Below are 17,288 nucleotides of genomic sequence, written 5' to 3' on the forward strand. Positions count from 1 at the left end.
GGATATTGATAGAAAAGTTGGGCCTTGCTGTTGCTGTTTTGTAAAATAAAACCTATCATGGCCCTTTTTTAGTAAAACAATGAAAAAGATTATTACGTTGTGAATACATGTTCTGTTTAGGATCAGGAAGATTTCACTATTCTAGGTTGATGTGAGTTATAGTATATATTTACTTGCTATTTGTTAGCTAGAACTCATTGCTCTTTGCAACTGTCTGACAATGGGTTAATTTATTCTTTATAATGCAACTCCACGAAGGGAAGGGATTTTCTTTTTTTTGAGACACTGTAATATTCTCACAGTCCAGACTAGTATTTATTGAATTCATTATTGATTTGGTTACTCAGTGGGAAGATATGTCTTACTTCCTGGATCAGAAGGAAGGCATTTTGCCCATCCTGACAAAATGTTGTGTCATTACTTAGATTTACTGACAGATAGCTAATAAAAACTCAAGCCCAATACCTAGATTAATTACCAACTGTCTCTCATTGAGCAATCTCAATTACAAACAAAGTTTCGTTCTTTGCTTGTCCTAGTTTCTAGCAAATCCACTGTGGGCTCTGCACTGTCCTGTCCCACATAACCAGTGTCTTATCAGTTCCCTTATCCTTACAATATGAAAACATCTGCTAATCACACTTCTAATTAGCAAAATGCCCAATTCTTTCCTATTGGCCTTTGCATTATTATAATGATCAGATTCACATTAAAAATTTTTAGTTTGGATCTCCACTATTTCTTGTAATGGAGTATTCTATTTGTCAAATAGACATTGGAAGATCTGGTGCCCACAAAACTAAATGTAATATAACTATATATATATATATATATATATATATATATATATATATATATAATTTCCTTTGATATACTTATGAGATGCTTTAATCTCTTAGCTTAATTATTTTGTGGCTCCTATCTCTTGACTTCATTTATGTCTGTACTGAAATGTCAACTCCTAAGAAAGGGGTTCCCCGACCACACTATTTCTTACAGCACAAGGAACACTGTTTACTCCATGGTCTCACTGCATTCCACCACTCTTCCTGATTTTTTTCTACCTGAAATCATAATAGCTGTTTATTTGTGTACAGGATTTCTCTCTAAAGAAAAGGAAAGTTTCACAAGGTAAGGAACTTTTCCTGAGTATGTTGTTAGGGCTGTCTCTTGACTTCTCGTTAGCTCAGGGAGGGAAGCACATCCTTTCCTCAGCCATAAGGTATTGAATACCAATATAAAGGGAACAGGAAGAGTTCCAGGCAACATCATGTTACCCTAACGTCTTACAAACAACCCCCGCAATCATCATACCACTCTTAGCAATAAAACAACATATGAAATAAAGCCACATATTACATCTATCCTTTTATTAGCAATAAAGTCAGAATGATCCTTAACATTCCCATTCCTGGTGCTTATTTAAAAATATGGGCTAGAAATTCAGAGTACTAAAAAACATTATCCAGAATTTCAGAAACAAAAGGCTAAAAAAAAAAAAAAAAGGCGTTTTGCAATATAGAGCAGTCTGGAAGGGGCAAAGAGCTAAGGCTTTAGTTCTTGATTTCTTAGTGGTAAGCATGCTGCCCTGGGCAACTCCTTCCTTCCCAGTTTTATTTTTGGTCACCTATCTCTTATCAACTTGACCCTCTAGTCAGCTTTTTGGAGCTACTTAGGAACATTCTATCCCAATTTAAAAATTGTGACTATTGGAATACAAAATTCAAAATATGTTTTTTTTTTTTTTTTTTTTCTTTTAGAGAGAGAGACAGCATGCACGAGAAGGAGGGGCTGTAGGGGAGGGGCAGAGAGAATCTTCAGCAGGCTCCATGCCCAGCACAGAGCCTGACCAGGGCTCCACCTCCTGACCCTGAGATTGTGACCTGAGCTGAAATCAAGAGTCTGATGCTTAACTGACTGAGCCACCCAGGTGTCCCATAAAATACATATTTAAATAAGTAAGCAAATGCAGTTACAATTGAAACATTAGGAGCATCAATGCCTTTGGAAGCAGGATTTCCTGTCCTTATGATAATGCCTCTTAGAACCTCGTATATTCCTCTTAGTTGGCAATTTGTTCTTATGCAAGTGACTTATCTTGCAAATTGTCAACGTGCTTTTACAGACTGACCAGTCACTATATGTCCTCAAAATATATAGATTTAAACTATATTCCAACTCAGATTTATTTCATATCCCTGAATATAATTAAGAGTTATGAAGGTAACCACTGAGTTTTTGGGTCATTTACCTTACCTCATTTAGTTTTTAAGAAAAACTTAAATAACAAATGAATGCAGAAATTATTATTGTTTCATTTTAGCTAGTGTACTTGATTATTCAAATTTAGATTCCTTCTTTCCTCCAGATTGAACTATAAGTCCCCTTCCTATGAACATGATTTGAAAATTGTCTCAAAATGATGTCATGTGGGAAAAGTAAAGACAAGACTTTTGCTCCCTTCTCAGATTTTCATCAGATTCTCTGAATACAGAATGAATTTTAATGATACCAGTTTTTCTTCTATCTCTGCTTTATTTGTTGCATAGCATTAATCACTTTCTGAAATTATTCTATCTATTCATTTATATATATTTTTTGTCTGCTCTCTATCAGAATATGAGCTTCATGAGTTCATGGATATTTTCTGTCTCATTCTCTTCTTATTCCATGTATATATAACAGTATGTAACCTCTAATTACAAAAGAATAATCAAGGAATATTAAGGCCCTGATGAATTATATACAGGAGCATGTTTCAGATTTTAATGTTCTTTTACACAGATCATATGTACACAGGGGCATTTATTTCAACATTTATTTATTGACTCAGTCACTCAAAAGACATTTATTGAGCCCCTTTGAATTCTTTACACTTTCATTATTTTGAACTAAATGGTACAACTTCGTAATAATAAAATCTGTACTCATTCTTTTAATATTTTAGAAGTAAACTTAAGCAGATCTCTCTGAGGTTATAGTTTCATCAGAAAATCAAATGGTATTATTAATATATTCAATCAAATACTGCTGAGTAGAAAGGCAAATCTGGGTAGTAATTCATGCTTTTCACAAATATTTTCTTTTATCTTTGCAAGTGCATAGGATAGCACTTATTTGCCCTGTTGACTTCAGATCAAGTCATAGGGTTTTCTTTGGTCAAGGAAAAATGAGCAGAAGTGATATATGTCTCTTTCAAGAGTAAGATTTAGGAGCTGGTACATGCTTCAACATGCTCCCTTCAAAAAATGATTGATACTATAAAAATCATTTTGTGTTAATATATAGAAGCACTTAACCTAGTACACCAATATCTGTGGGGCACTAAGATACTTTCTAAAGAAAGGATAATATAAAATTATAGAGGAGACAGTATAAAGTAAAAGAAAATATATGTGTTAAGTGTGACTATTCAAATTTTTTTCTTTTTTGAAGACCTATTATTGCAACACCTTATACCATGAGCATAAGCATACGTATGTTCAAAATTAGCTTCCCAAAGCAGAGGAGCTGCTTATTAAATATAAGAAAACTTCCCATGAATTTTTTATTGTGTCATTTTGCTAAGACAGGAGTCTCTGAGAATAAATTTTAGAACATTAAAAAAAAAGAGTTGCAGGGATACATTAAAGTTATTTTACATTATAACATGAAACTTCCTTCAGATTTTGTTTTTAAATTTTACCATTTTACATTTCCTTGAAAACATTACATTAAATATATGCTCAACATTCATCTCAATAGCAGTTCATTTAAGAATATTTTCTTAACATATTGAAATGAGAAACAAATATTCATGTTTTGACATAAGATTTTCAAAAGACAACAAGCACATAAGAAGTGAACATCTTCTTCATCTCTGCCTTTTTGCTTCCTTCTTTCCCCCAACCTACATTTAATCATCAAATCCTCCTGATGTTGCCACATCTATTTCTCTCCAATCACCAAAGCGGCAGCACTGATGTGGGTAGTTATATATCATTTGAAATAAAACAACAGCTTTTATTCTCTGCTGTCCCTTCTGAATTTTGTACCACAGTAGTGATCATTTGACTCCTCTATTTTGGCTCTTTTGGTGTCTCCCCACTTCTCTCAAGGTAAATCTAACTTCTTTGGACCAGTTCATATGGCCCTTCATGTCCTTGGTCCCTCATATGTCCGGCTTGATCTTTTCCTTCTCTTTTGCATTATGATCCAGATATATTGCTTTATTTTCAGTTCTCTAAATTTACTATGCTGGCTTTTATCCAGGCATGTGTTAATTCCCTCCATATCCCTTGATCTGGGTAACTTCTATTCACCCTTCCCATGTAAGTTTACTGTTATTTCTGCCAGCATTCCTCACCTCCGAAAGTTATCTTAGATTCCCCTCCAGTGTTTTCCCACAATACTTCATATCCACACCTATTATCATACCTATAAAACTGTATTATAATTGACTGCTTGGTTATCTATCACCTGAGGACAAGAACTATCCTCCCACCTACCCATCCTCACCCCTTTGGCAACTCAAATGCTTGGCAGAGTCCTTCATGTGTAATCTCAGTTTAAGTACACACTTTGTTGATTACATGAAAGAATGCTTCTTCCTTATGAGTGACTATAAATTGACATGAGATAGAGACTGTAGATTTAAGCATTCATTTGCAATAAAGCCTAACCCTATTTTGTCTAGTCTCATTATTTAAGGCATAGCAAACATGCTATTCTTGTATTGGTATTTTAATTTATAAATTTATAAATATTGTATTTGTGTGTAGAAGGAGCAGTAAGAGGTGAGCAGACATTGATAGCTTTTCATGATAGAGCTCTGGGCTGCCTATCCAATCTCCTTTCCAACCAAATCCCATCACTTTCCATTCTAATGATTCATAGATGCACACAGAGTTTCACAGCAGAGAAGTATAGAAGTTAAGAAAAGAGTTTTCAGAATTAGACAAACAAGGCTAACATTCCAGTTCCCCAAGGACCTCTCTCTCTGCAGAACATGGGTATATAGCTTAACATTTGTAAGATTATTTCTGCACCTAAACGAGTGATACTAATTTCACAGGAATTTTTGGTATTTAGTATTACATTGGCATATTTTTCTAATTTATATTTTATTTATTCTGAAACCAATTGTTTTATTTCTTCCTCATTTACCATTAAAAAAGCAAAAGCAGGTATTCATATCATGCCGTAATTGAATAAATTATAAAATAACAAATCGAGGAAGAGATTTCCAAAGTCAGAAAGGTTTGTATAAAATATAGACACTGTAAGTGGAAAAGCAGATGTATCCTCAAATATGGAAAAGATTAAAGGAATAAAAATATAATATTCAATTATGTAGGCATAGAAATATAAATACAGAAGTATATAATTTAAATTAAAATATGAATAACAACTAAAGTTAATAAAAAAGAGGTATTAAATTTCAATAAGAAATTATTATGAGAGAAGTTAGAAAACAAGGTGAAAGTCTACCATTAAAAAATGAAGAAGAAGGAGAAGGGAGAGGAAAGAAGAAACAGAAGAAAAAGAAAGAAAAAGACACAAGGCTCAGGTAATATTCAGCTGAATTACACTTGTCAGGCTCCAAGCCAGACAGCTTGGGTTCAAATCCCAGTTTCGCCTTTGATTTAACTCTGAGATCTTGGGTGAGTTACTTAACCCCATCCTTTCTTCATCCTTAACATAGAATAACAGTTATATCTACCTCATTGTGGTCGATTAAAGAATTAAATATGGCAGTATATATAGGGCACCTAGAATAGTATCAGGCTGTATGGTATACATACTTTAAGAACAGCTGGTGAGAATAGGAAATGACCATGCTACTCAAACTATTGTCTTCAGATTCTTACTCAACATCATTCTCTATCTCTTCAAAAATGGTTTCCAGAATTTGGAGTCCCCTAAAGCAACCTAAACACTTTATGATATTTTGCATTTCTTGTTTGAACTTTTTGAAACCGAGGACAGAAACTTGGAAAACCAGGCAATCTATTATCAAGCAATGGTAAAGCAGTAGATATTATGTAATTTTTTTGAAATCTGTCATGTTCAGCATTTATTATTCAAAGATAAATATTGTTCCAGCCACTTTAGTTAAAATATTTTAACTGTTGAAAAGTAATCAGGTTTTTGTTATGAAAATAGTATAAAAATATGTATGACTCCACATTTTCAGACAACCTAAAACTAAAATAAACTGAAAATGATGGTAATTTATAATTAAAAATGAAAAGAAGTAATAGAAAATGGTTATCAATTCAAGACAACTCTGACAATCATTCATTCTTGAAATTTGAGGGAATGATCACTTAGGAATTGTAATAGTGTTTCAAAGTGGTCACAATCCTTGGTGAAGCACTGAGTTAGTCACTAGGAAACTACCAAATGTAAATTTTAGTTTACATATACCATAATTAAGTAACTTTTAATACCTCATTGGATAGGTTTTTTGTAAAAAATCCTTGGAAATATACAGAAATATAAGCCTAAGGAACGTGTGTATATCTTGCCCAGAAGAAATAAACATTTGCATGTGAGTTCTCTGTATACCAGGTAAAACTACAAGATCAACTGTGGACTGAGAACAATATTTTAATAATCACTGGTCTTAGAAATGCATCAATCCAAGCATAAGAAGAGGATACATCTCTGGTTGGAACTCACTGTACCCATTATAAAATGTAAATTTCAAATTCATTCTGCAAATGGTGTTGAACAGCATATGCCAAGCACTGTGCCTGAAAGAGCATTTATCCATTCTTTTTATATTGAGATCATATAGGAATGTTAATAAGAAAATGTCAAAAGATGAAAATGGAATCTGATCTTAGTCTCTTCAATATAGAATGACAATATAAAACAGTGGTTCTCAAAGTACAGCCCTGAAACAGCTTTATCAAGATCACACAGGAAGTTGTTAAAAATACAAACATGTGGGCCATACCCCAGATCCACTAAATCAGAAACTGTGGAGGTGAGGCCCAGCAACTGTTTTCTCAAGCACTATAGGTGATTCTGATGCATACTCAAATTTGAAAACAACTGCTATAACACAAAGAAAACAGTGTGTTCAGTTTATTAACAGACATAGTACAGAAAGTACAAATATAGAGTATAAATCCATATATAAATCTGAATTCAAACAAACACCTTGCATAGTGTTGAAGCATGAAAAAAAGAAAATGAAGCCCGAGTGTCTATCGATAGATGAATGGATAAAGAAGAGGTGGTATATGTATATATAGATAGATATAGATATAGATATGCACAATGGAATATTACTCAGCCATAACAAAGAATGAAATCTTGCCTTTGCAATGACATGGATGGAGCTAGACAGTATAATGCTAAGTGAAGTAAGTCAGTCAGAGAAAGACAAATACCCACATGATTTCACTCATATGTGGAATTTAAGAAACAAAACAAATGAGCAAAGGAAAAAAAGAGAGAGAGAGAGAGAGAAATAAGAAACAGACTCTTAATTATAGAGAATAAACTAATGGTTACCAGAGGGGTAAAATTGGTGAATGGGGATTAAGGAGTGCACTTGTGATGAGTACTGGGTGTTGTATGGAAGTGTTGAATCACTACATTGTACACCAGAAACTAACATAACACTGTATATTAACTACACTATAATTAAAATAAAAAGCTTAATTAAAAAAGACTCTTAATCCAAACTCCATTCTCCATTTCAAGTTTTGGTATTTTTTTCCCTTAAAAGTAGGTGAAGGGGTGCCTCAGTGGCTCAGTCAGTTAAGCATCTGACTCTTGATTTCAGCTCGGGTCATGATCTCAGGGTCATGAAATAGAGCCCCATATCAGGCTCTACTGCTTGAAATTCTCTCTCCCTCTGCCCCTTCCCTCCCCGTGTTCTTGCTCTAAAATAAATAAATCAATCTTAAAAAAAAAAGTAGTTGAATGAATGCATGCTTTCCACTGAACTTTATAATCCTAGTCATTTAAGACTCTGAATTTATATAATATATATAATAGCACATACTATATTACATATATACTATACATATATATGTCTATTGGATAGTTTCTTTGATTTGGAGCAAATTCTTGGAATCCATAATAACCATGTATTTACAGACTGTAAGAGATACAATTTAGACATTTAAGAAGTGTTCTTTTATTCAAAGAAATATATCAATCGGTCTTCTCTTATTAATAAAATACTGATTCAAATGGACAGCCTGGATAGGCTCTGGGCAATTTAATTTGACTTGTAATCAGTTGACCTTGGAATAATATTAAACCTATCTACATTTTTTTTCATCACCCTCTTAACTTAATTACCTTAAAAAAGCAACACTGGTTTGTCAGTATTTTTTAACTTCCGGCCTTTTTAAACTTTTAAAATGTGTTTGAAAGTACAAATACCACCCCTCCCACCACACACACATTCACATATTCTTCCCTTAGTTTCCATGACACAGCAGATTTTTCTGCCTCATAGTTATTTCTTTTTCACTGGAACTTCTATCCTTCCTGTGTTCATGCAGTAAATTTATGTCTCGACATTTTTGCTACCTTCAGTTCTTGTGTCTAATGCTTCTGACCTGTGAGCTTACATATTCGAAGGGAAGTATTCACTCAAATTCCTAACCAGGCTCCCTTTATTTGGTTTATGTTCACTATCATTCAAATTTAACAAGTCCAATTTAAAAATCTGAGCATTCTTGCAAACTTTGATTCAATATCTTACTTTTGTCAATAATTTAACACTCTTTCACTCCAAAAGTCTCTTTGAGGTTGCTCATTTTCCACTACATTCAGGGTCAAGAAAAAGGAAAATATTAATTTTCCTGAGCAGTATTACTACACAAAATGAAATCTGTACAAAGGGCCACAGACTCAGAAAAGTCTTCAGAAAGTAGTTGGAATTCTCCAAGAAAGAGTACTCCTATTTCACAAAGCCTTTCAACATCAAAGGCCCATGGCTCATCAGGGTCTCTCAAATTTATTGTATTTATTCCTCCTAGTAAATACATTGTGAAGTTAGTATTTATGGGAATGAATGAAGAGTATATGTGCGGTGTCTTTGATTTGGAAGATGGAGATAACCACTTTTTATGAACTGGCTTATGGCTTATTTCTTTTCCACAGCGAAAGAGACCATTAACAAAATGGCTTCTCTACCTTTCTCTCTCTTGCCTGTTCTCTTCTTCATCTATATATTTGATGATTTCCAGAACATTCACTAAAGAGATTGAAGTAAATGGTAGAGAACAAAGGTCACTGTACTTTCAAAAATCATTTCTCAAAAATTAAATCAATATTTAAGTTCTGCCCATTTCAACATTTTCTTAATTCAATTTTTCTTTCTTTCCCCCTTCATGACTCTAATCTAAATCTTACTCAACCTTCCTTCAAAAGTGCCTAATTTTTTCTCTGCCTCTACTGTAATATCATTTAATATGCTATATATGATATGATCAGATTAATCTACAAAAGATGTCATTTTATTCATGATTTAAGACTATACAATGAATCCAGATTATCCATCAATTCTCCACAGACTTCCCTGGGCTGGCATTAAATGCCCTATGTCAAATGGTTCCTCCAAACATCTCTCTCAACGAAATCTATCCAACCGGCTTCAGTCAATCATGTACATTACTCTAATCTCACTTACTTCAGCATCTGCAAACTGCCAGTACTTTCCTTATACAAGTTGCTAAAGCATAAAAAGTCATCCCCCAGGACTAACCAATCATACTGCCTGTTCCTTAAAATTTTCTGCTTCTACAAACACATTAAATTAGTACTTAACAATATTAATAACCACAATGTCACACATATGGTCATTTGTGTATGTAATACATTTCTAAATTTTTAATTATTATCATCTACTATAACATGAAACCTTTACTAAAAAAAATAACAAATTACTTAATAAAATAACAAAAAATGTTTTAAATGGAAGGAAAAATAAACTATGGCTGAGTCACTATAGTCATATGTATGAAGACCAAACCAAAATTGATAACAAAAAGTATATTTGCAATTAGTGATTTCTGATTAGTCATTATTAATGATTACTATTCATGAAAAAAATTGAGTATAAACCTATAAAAACTAACAAACCAGTCTCTACCTTGGTGATCACGTCTCTTAACCCCACTACCCTGCAGTACTAACCACTCCTCTACTTGTTTTTGTGGCATTTTGTACATATTCTTATGACAGCACTTGCTTTAACAAGACTCTAAGGGCAATGCTTCCTTCTTGAACTCCTGGTAATTACTGTAGGATTAATTTACTTAAAGTTTTATTGACTGACTGTGTGATCAAATGAATATGATAATTCTAAGCATTTTAATATGTCATAACTCAAAAGGACAGGAACATTGGCAATTTTATTTTATTCAATAAAACTTCCTACTTTCTAAAGGGGGCAGTCAAAAAGCCACATTCATTGTGCATCTCTATGGCAGAGTATAAAAAAGAAACTATATAAAACTCAAATTCTTTATTATTAGAAACTATAGTTGTGTATGTTTCAAATGTAGCCAAATAATGTTTATGTTGTTTATGGTATATTCAGATGAGTCAGAAACAGTTTTGCTTGTTTCTTAATTCCTTAGATACCAAGGAAAACACACATTCAAATAACCTTTTCTCTTTCCTGTTAAGCAACAAATGAAGCAAATAATTGGAGGCTAGTAGCTGTCTAAGGAGATTAAACAATTGCTTAGCTGAGCCTAAAAATTATAAATTAAGGACATTAAGATTTTGAGAAAGCTTTTTTCCCACACATTAATATTTTTGATTTCACATGATATATTTGTTCTCTTTTTAAGTCTTTTAAAACAGTGCCTCCAGAATGCCGGTCCTTTTTTTTAAATATACTACAACAACTTCTAAGAACAGTATATAAGCCAATACTCAAATATGAAGAGAACTTTCCTCATCATATTTAAATATAGACCAAATAGCTGAATTGAAGTAATCAACCAACTTTACCAGAAAGCTGGAGAAATGCTGGGTTCGGTCTACCAACTCCATCCAGCTGGGGGTTTAATAACACAGCAGTGATTTTATCACCTTAATTTAAGAATAGATAACAAGGTTTCTAACAGTTTCTGGCTTAAAAACGAAATAGGGCTTTCTAGAACTGAATTTGCCATTAATTTTAAAAAATCAAATTCGTTTTTCAGACTTCATCTAATACAGAAATGTACTGCCTAATTAAATCCATGTTCAATATAAAAGGGGGAGGTGCGCTGCACTAGATAACCTACATATTTTGTGGATAGAAGAAATTATTTAGATATATAGGCTCAAGATAAAAATATAGGCTAAAGTAATAAGTCTTTAAAAATAGGAAATATGTGACATAAATTATTAATAATCCCTTGAAGAAAAGTTGGTCTCATAATCAAAGGCATAAATATTAATTATTAGGGAAGAACATCCATTTTTAAACTTATTGCTGAGGGTACATTCCTAACACTGTTTATTTAAATATCATCCGAGTTACAGTGATTATATTCAAAAGCTCTTGATTCAAGATTCTGAGATAGCTTGGGAGATGAAAAAAGCCATTTGTATGTAATATAAAATCCTCATTACAGTGATCATCAGATCAGAATTCAAGAGTGATTTTTTTAAATGCTGGTATCTGATTGTATCTTTAAAAATTTGATATCTAAACGTACATGCCTGAGAAAGAAGAAATCTAAATTTTCTAAGATAATATAGAAGAAATAACTTTATTTTACACTAACACTTTTGTTTCCTATTACTAAGCAGGGGGAATACTCTTTTTTTTTTTTTTTTTTTTAAGATTTTATTTATTTATTTGACAGAGAGACAGCAAGAGAGTGAGCACAAGCAGGGGGAGTGAGAGAGGGAGAAGCAGGCTTCCCGCTGAGCGGGGAGCCCGATGCGGGGCTCGATCCCAGGACCCTGGGATCATGACCTGAGCCGAAGGCAGACGCTTAACGACTGAGCCACCCAGGTGCCCCAGCAGGGGGAATACTCTTAAAAGAACTCTATCACTTTCATTGTATCTAGGATGCTTTTGCCCTATCATCCTAAGCTTTGGTGTATAAGGAGATTTTTCAAAAGAAATGTTGTCTTATTTTGCATGTAAAGATTTTTCGTGTAAGGTTTAAGTGTAAAGAACATGGTAGTGGTGCAAAGACAAGTGGATATACACACTCTTTCTGTTCTACAAACGCCGCCTTCCTATTTACATTGGCAGAACCACACGAGGCCATTATTCTTTATTGAGATCTCCCCAAAGTATATAGCAAATTTTCTCTCCCACGGCAAGACACAGTATCTGAGTAAAATTACCAATTAAAATAGAACATTATAAAAAAGCACCCTAGGAAAAAATAACACTTATTTCTAAATATAAAAGAAAATCCTAAGAATAAAGAAACCCAGAAGGAATGCTTGGCAAGGAATGAGTTAGCTTCAAAAATTGTGTGAGAGACAGGAATTGTTTTCCTGACCATGGCTTATAACAACCAGAAGTATGTTTTCTTCTAGTGGATGGCATGAATCTCACAAACTTGGAAAGAATGGTATTAGCAGCAAACCTTACTGATCTGATCAAGAAGGCTTTAAACTAAGACTCAAGGTGGAACAGAAAAATGTGAATCCGTAAAATGGATATTACGGAGGACAACAGGTTTGAAATGAAAATAAAACACAGGGACAAAAATGTCCGGAAATTATTCTGTGAAAATCATGGCTTGGAATAATACTTAGGCCTAGGATATATGGCTATACCGAATAAAACTAAAGAACAGTAGATGTGTTAAGGTCTCAAAATGCACTTTTTTTTTTTTTTTTTTTTAAGTCCTCACACAACTCTGGTGAATGAGTGTAAGAATTGCCACAGATGTTCATGTAAGGAGTGCCCTGAACGGGGGAAGCTGGCCTGTGGGGCAAGTGTGGAATATATTCCACCCCACATGCAATTGGCCAAGAGGTATCATTATCTTCAATTTACAGGGTAGGAACCTAGGCTTGGGTATGTTCAGAAACCAGCTCAAGGGTATCTAGCTAAAAAAATTATGAGGCTAGACTGGCAAGAATTGGAAGCCAAGTATGTCTGGAATTCATGCTTTTAGAAAAACATAGGGAAAATTATACACACATAGGCACACATATATAATTTATTCTAAAGTAGCAAAGTAGGGGGAAATTATCTAATTTGTTCACAAGGAACAACACAGCGACTGGGAAATGTGTGTCATTGCATATCAGGGAGTTATATACTAGTTTTATGATCCAGAAACATAAAGATAGGAATTTATAGGAGATGCTAATGTAGGAGAGGAAAAATCTAGAAAGAAGAAACTGCCATTGGAAAATAGTGTAGTGATCGTAGCGAAACATAACACAGAAAGTATTAGTAATGAGTACAAGATGTGGATGACAAGGAAGGGCTTCAATTAGCTGGATCCCTCTTAGGAGGAAGTCTAATTCTACTAAAAATGTATTTGGGGGGAAGACTCTACTGGTAACTACTTTTCTGCTAAATTTGCCTTAGAGAGAAGGTGGAGACATTGGGAATGAAAGTTTTGAGGAACGTGAGAGCAAAAAAAGGGAACGATGAGCAGAGGTGGGAAAATTCTGCAGACCAAAAAACAGGCAGCTCTTCAGTTTACAGGGAGCAATGGGCCATTACCCAGATACTCTAAGAAAATATACCAGAAGAAGAAAGTGAGAAACCAAAGATGAAATCCTGACTCTATCATTGCAAATAAAGCTATAACCAGAAAAAAGGAAAAGACACCTAATGAAAATAATTTAATTTTATAAATAACAATTTGGTATTCAGTTCTTAGGTATTTCAAAATATAGATAATACAAGATGAATGTGAATGACTAAATCAAGTGGTAAGGACTTAGAAAATGAGTTGATGTGTCTAAAGTCAAGAATGCTCTAAGAAGCTCCAAATATGAAAGATCTAAAAATGTTAGCTGTGTTCAGTTAAAAAAAAAAAAAAAAGATAAGTCCACCAGCTGAGGGAGAAAGAACTGCTAATCTTTCTTGTTTATATTTTCTCTATCAGGGAAAATGATCATCAAATTAGAACAAATAGAACAAACAATTTTGATATGGATTTAGGATTTACTCAGATTTCCTTAGGAACTGAAGTAAAAGAGGGATAAAAAGAAAGTTTCTCAATGATCCACTGCTGTCTGCTGTATCAGCAACCTGTGGATACTTAGATAAGAAAGTAGTGATTATCAAATACCAGGATGTATTCACTAGAAAGGAGTTTTGTTTTGTTTTTTTGTTTTGTTTTGTTTCGTTTTGTTTTTTTGCTTATTAGGCAAGGACAAGAATATTGGACCAACAATGTATCTTAATTTGAATGATGTATCTTACATAGCCTTTTATTATAACTTCTTGAACATGGTAGAAAAAGACTAGTTTTATGATAATACAACAGAGTGGATTACTGATGGTTGATCAATCTTTCTCCAAGCAAATTTTGTCCTTTTTACTGTGGAAACTCAAAATGCTATTCTGTGATTTCACTAAGGAAGTGGAAAACACACTTTACAAATCTGTGGATAATACAAAGTTTTGAGGGAATCAAATAACTCTTCGAAAATGTTTTGTTATGTAGAAACAGTCACCCCAGATAATATACTATGTATTAGGAAACAATGTAAAGACCTACATTTAAATTTCAAAAATATCATTTGCACCAACAAAGGATAGCAGGGCTTAACAATGGTTCATTTGAAAAGATCTATTTTCACAAAACCCATAATCTTCAGCTACCTTAGGAAAACATTGTTGATTGTTTCTGCTCATTTACTAAAATATTTCTATTCTTCAGATATATTAAATTCACTCTTAAAACATCCTCTCTCTATACTTTGAAACCCTTCGATTAAAAATAAGTAAGACTTCTAGCTCCTTAGGAAACAAGACAAAGAATTATGTAGCACAGGTAAGTGTGAGCACATCTTAAATAAGTTTCTTTCATAACAAGAATACAATGTAATTTCTATGGCACATCTTTTGGTGAAAGATTTCAGAAGACTCAAAGGATAGCACTTTAAAAGGTCTCCTGTCCCAGTAGAAAACGCAAAAGTTAATTCCAAACATTTGTGAATAGTTCGGAACAATTCTATGTAGAGCACAATTATCTTTCACATGGGAAAATATAATCTGGAATTTATGCAAAATGATTAAAAATTTATAGCAACATATCATAATAACAAGGTCTTCACAGGAACCACAAAAATAAAAAAAAAGGCACCAATTAAATTTCTCACCTGCCTAATACCCAACCGGTATGCAACAATCCGATCTACTGCATCAGGATTCATTTGTGTCCACTGTAGACTGTAAGAATAAACACGATGTCTGTTCTGCCACACAGGATTGTAGGTATCGTAATAGAATTCTGGAGCATAGGCTTTTCCTAAAAATAGAAAGAGTGCTTAAATTTGAATGATGACATATGACAGTCAAACATGCTTATTCTTTTTTGGCCCTTTTACCACATTCTACCATGTGTCCCATGAGTAACTCTTCTATTTGAAAAGTCATTATTAAAATCTAATCAATTTTCTGGAGAATTTTGAGAATAGATGTAAGAAGATTTCCTGGTTGATTAGATGAACAGTGTGAGAGGAAGAGAAGAATCAAGCTCGACTACAAGTGTTTTGGTCTAAGGAACTGAAAGAATGGACTTTCCATCAACTGAGATGAAAAACTAGGGGAGGGTCAAATTTTGGGGGAGAACTTCAGAAAGTTATTTTTTAACAGTCGGAATGATCTAAACGGAGACATCAACTGGGATATACTAGCCTAGAATTCCAGAGAGGCCAGAATTAAAGCTATAATCTTGTTAACCATAAGCATATAGATAGATTTTAAGTTTAAAGCCATGAGACTGAAGAGATCACCAAGGGACTGTGAGTAGATAGAGAAGAGTAAGGCCTGTGGCACCTGGGTGGCTCAGTCAGTTAAGCGTCTGCCTTCGGCTCAGGTCATGATCTCAGGGTCCTGGGATCAAGCCCTGAGGTGGGCTCCCTGCCCAGTGGGGAGTCTGCTTCTCCCTCTCCCTCTGACCCTCCTCCTGCTCTTGCTCTCTCTCTCTTATTTGAGAGGGAGAGAATGAGAGAGAGAGCATTAGAAGGGGGAGGGTCAGAGGGAGAAGCAGACTCCCCGATGAGCAGGGAGCCCAATGCAGGACTCGATCCTGGGATTCCAGGATCATGACCTGAGCCGAAGGCAGTTGCTTAACCAACTGAGCCATCCAGGCACCCAAATAAATAAAATCTTAAAAAAAAAAAAAAAAATGCTAAAGCTTGACCACTGGGGCAATCCAGGGTTAAGAGAGATGAGAGCAGATAACAACCCCAACAAAGCCTGAGATGAAACAAACCAGTGAATGGGAGGAAAATAAAAATTGTGGCATCCTAGAAGTCAAAAGTAGTGTATCAGCAAGTGAATGATCAATTCTGTCAAAAAACCAAAATCAACGAAAATGAAAATTTGTGTTTATATTGTATTTGGCCAATACATTTGAAATTACCCAAACAAAAACTTAACGATGACATGAGAACTTGGGCCAATAACAAAGAAGTCTTTGTTTAGATTTCAAGGATATGTGAAGAGCATGTAGTGTATACAACATATACAAACCACCTGGTGTTTTTTTTTTTTTTTTTCAGTTACCAAATTGAAAGTGCACAGACCATTTGGAATTATAGATCCAACTTCCTGATATTCTGAAATATAGGTATTTTTACACTTCCATTTTTTTACCTATAATGTATTTATTTATTAAATCTACAATATCTAAGGAGAGCCTATTAAATGCCATGTAGTATGCTAGGCAGTGGGGATATAATGAATGAAGTACAGCCTCTGTCCTCATAGAAATTGCTAACATTTCTTAGATTTTTCAAATAGCTTTGCAATTCTTACTGAATGATGAGTTAATAGTTGTACATTTATCATCCCTCATTCAACATCTTTTCTGTTTTTTCTTTTATAAAATTAGGTTAAATATTAAATGTCCTCCTGGGTTTTTCCTCATGGGTTTCTGTTTGCAGGAACATCTCTTACCTGGCTTTTCCTATTTCTTCATTAGTCATCTATCATCTAATGATTGCAGAAGAGCTGGCTCAGAAAAATTTCTAACAGACAGTTAAAGCATGGATTTTGCCCACTAAGGATAGAAGTGATAGTCTCTATTATCCCAGAGAAGTTCACCAGGAACAAAATAATATCAGATGAATTGAATTTGAATTTGATTTTTGGTAAGGTTTATTAGTGAAATTAA

General features: G+C 33.9%; 1 protein-coding gene across 1 annotated transcript in view; it reads right to left on the reverse strand.

The window, feature by feature from the left end:
- Positions 1 to 17,288, reverse strand: part of MDGA2 (MAM domain containing glycosylphosphatidylinositol anchor 2) — a 796,100-nt gene that overhangs the window by 74,235 nt on the left and 704,577 nt on the right. Inside the window, exon 10 of the mRNA XM_032405031.1 lies at positions 15,268 to 15,416. Coding sequence (XP_032260922.1) covers positions 15,268 to 15,416 — 149 coding nt within the window. The remainder of the gene's footprint in view (positions 1 to 15,267; positions 15,417 to 17,288) is intronic.

The sequence above is a fragment of the Phoca vitulina genome, unplaced genomic scaffold (assembly GCF_004348235.1).
Source record: "Phoca vitulina isolate PV1807 unplaced genomic scaffold, GSC_HSeal_1.0 scaffold7, whole genome shotgun sequence".
Taxonomy (NCBI): Eukaryota; Metazoa; Chordata; class Mammalia; order Carnivora; family Phocidae; genus Phoca; species Phoca vitulina.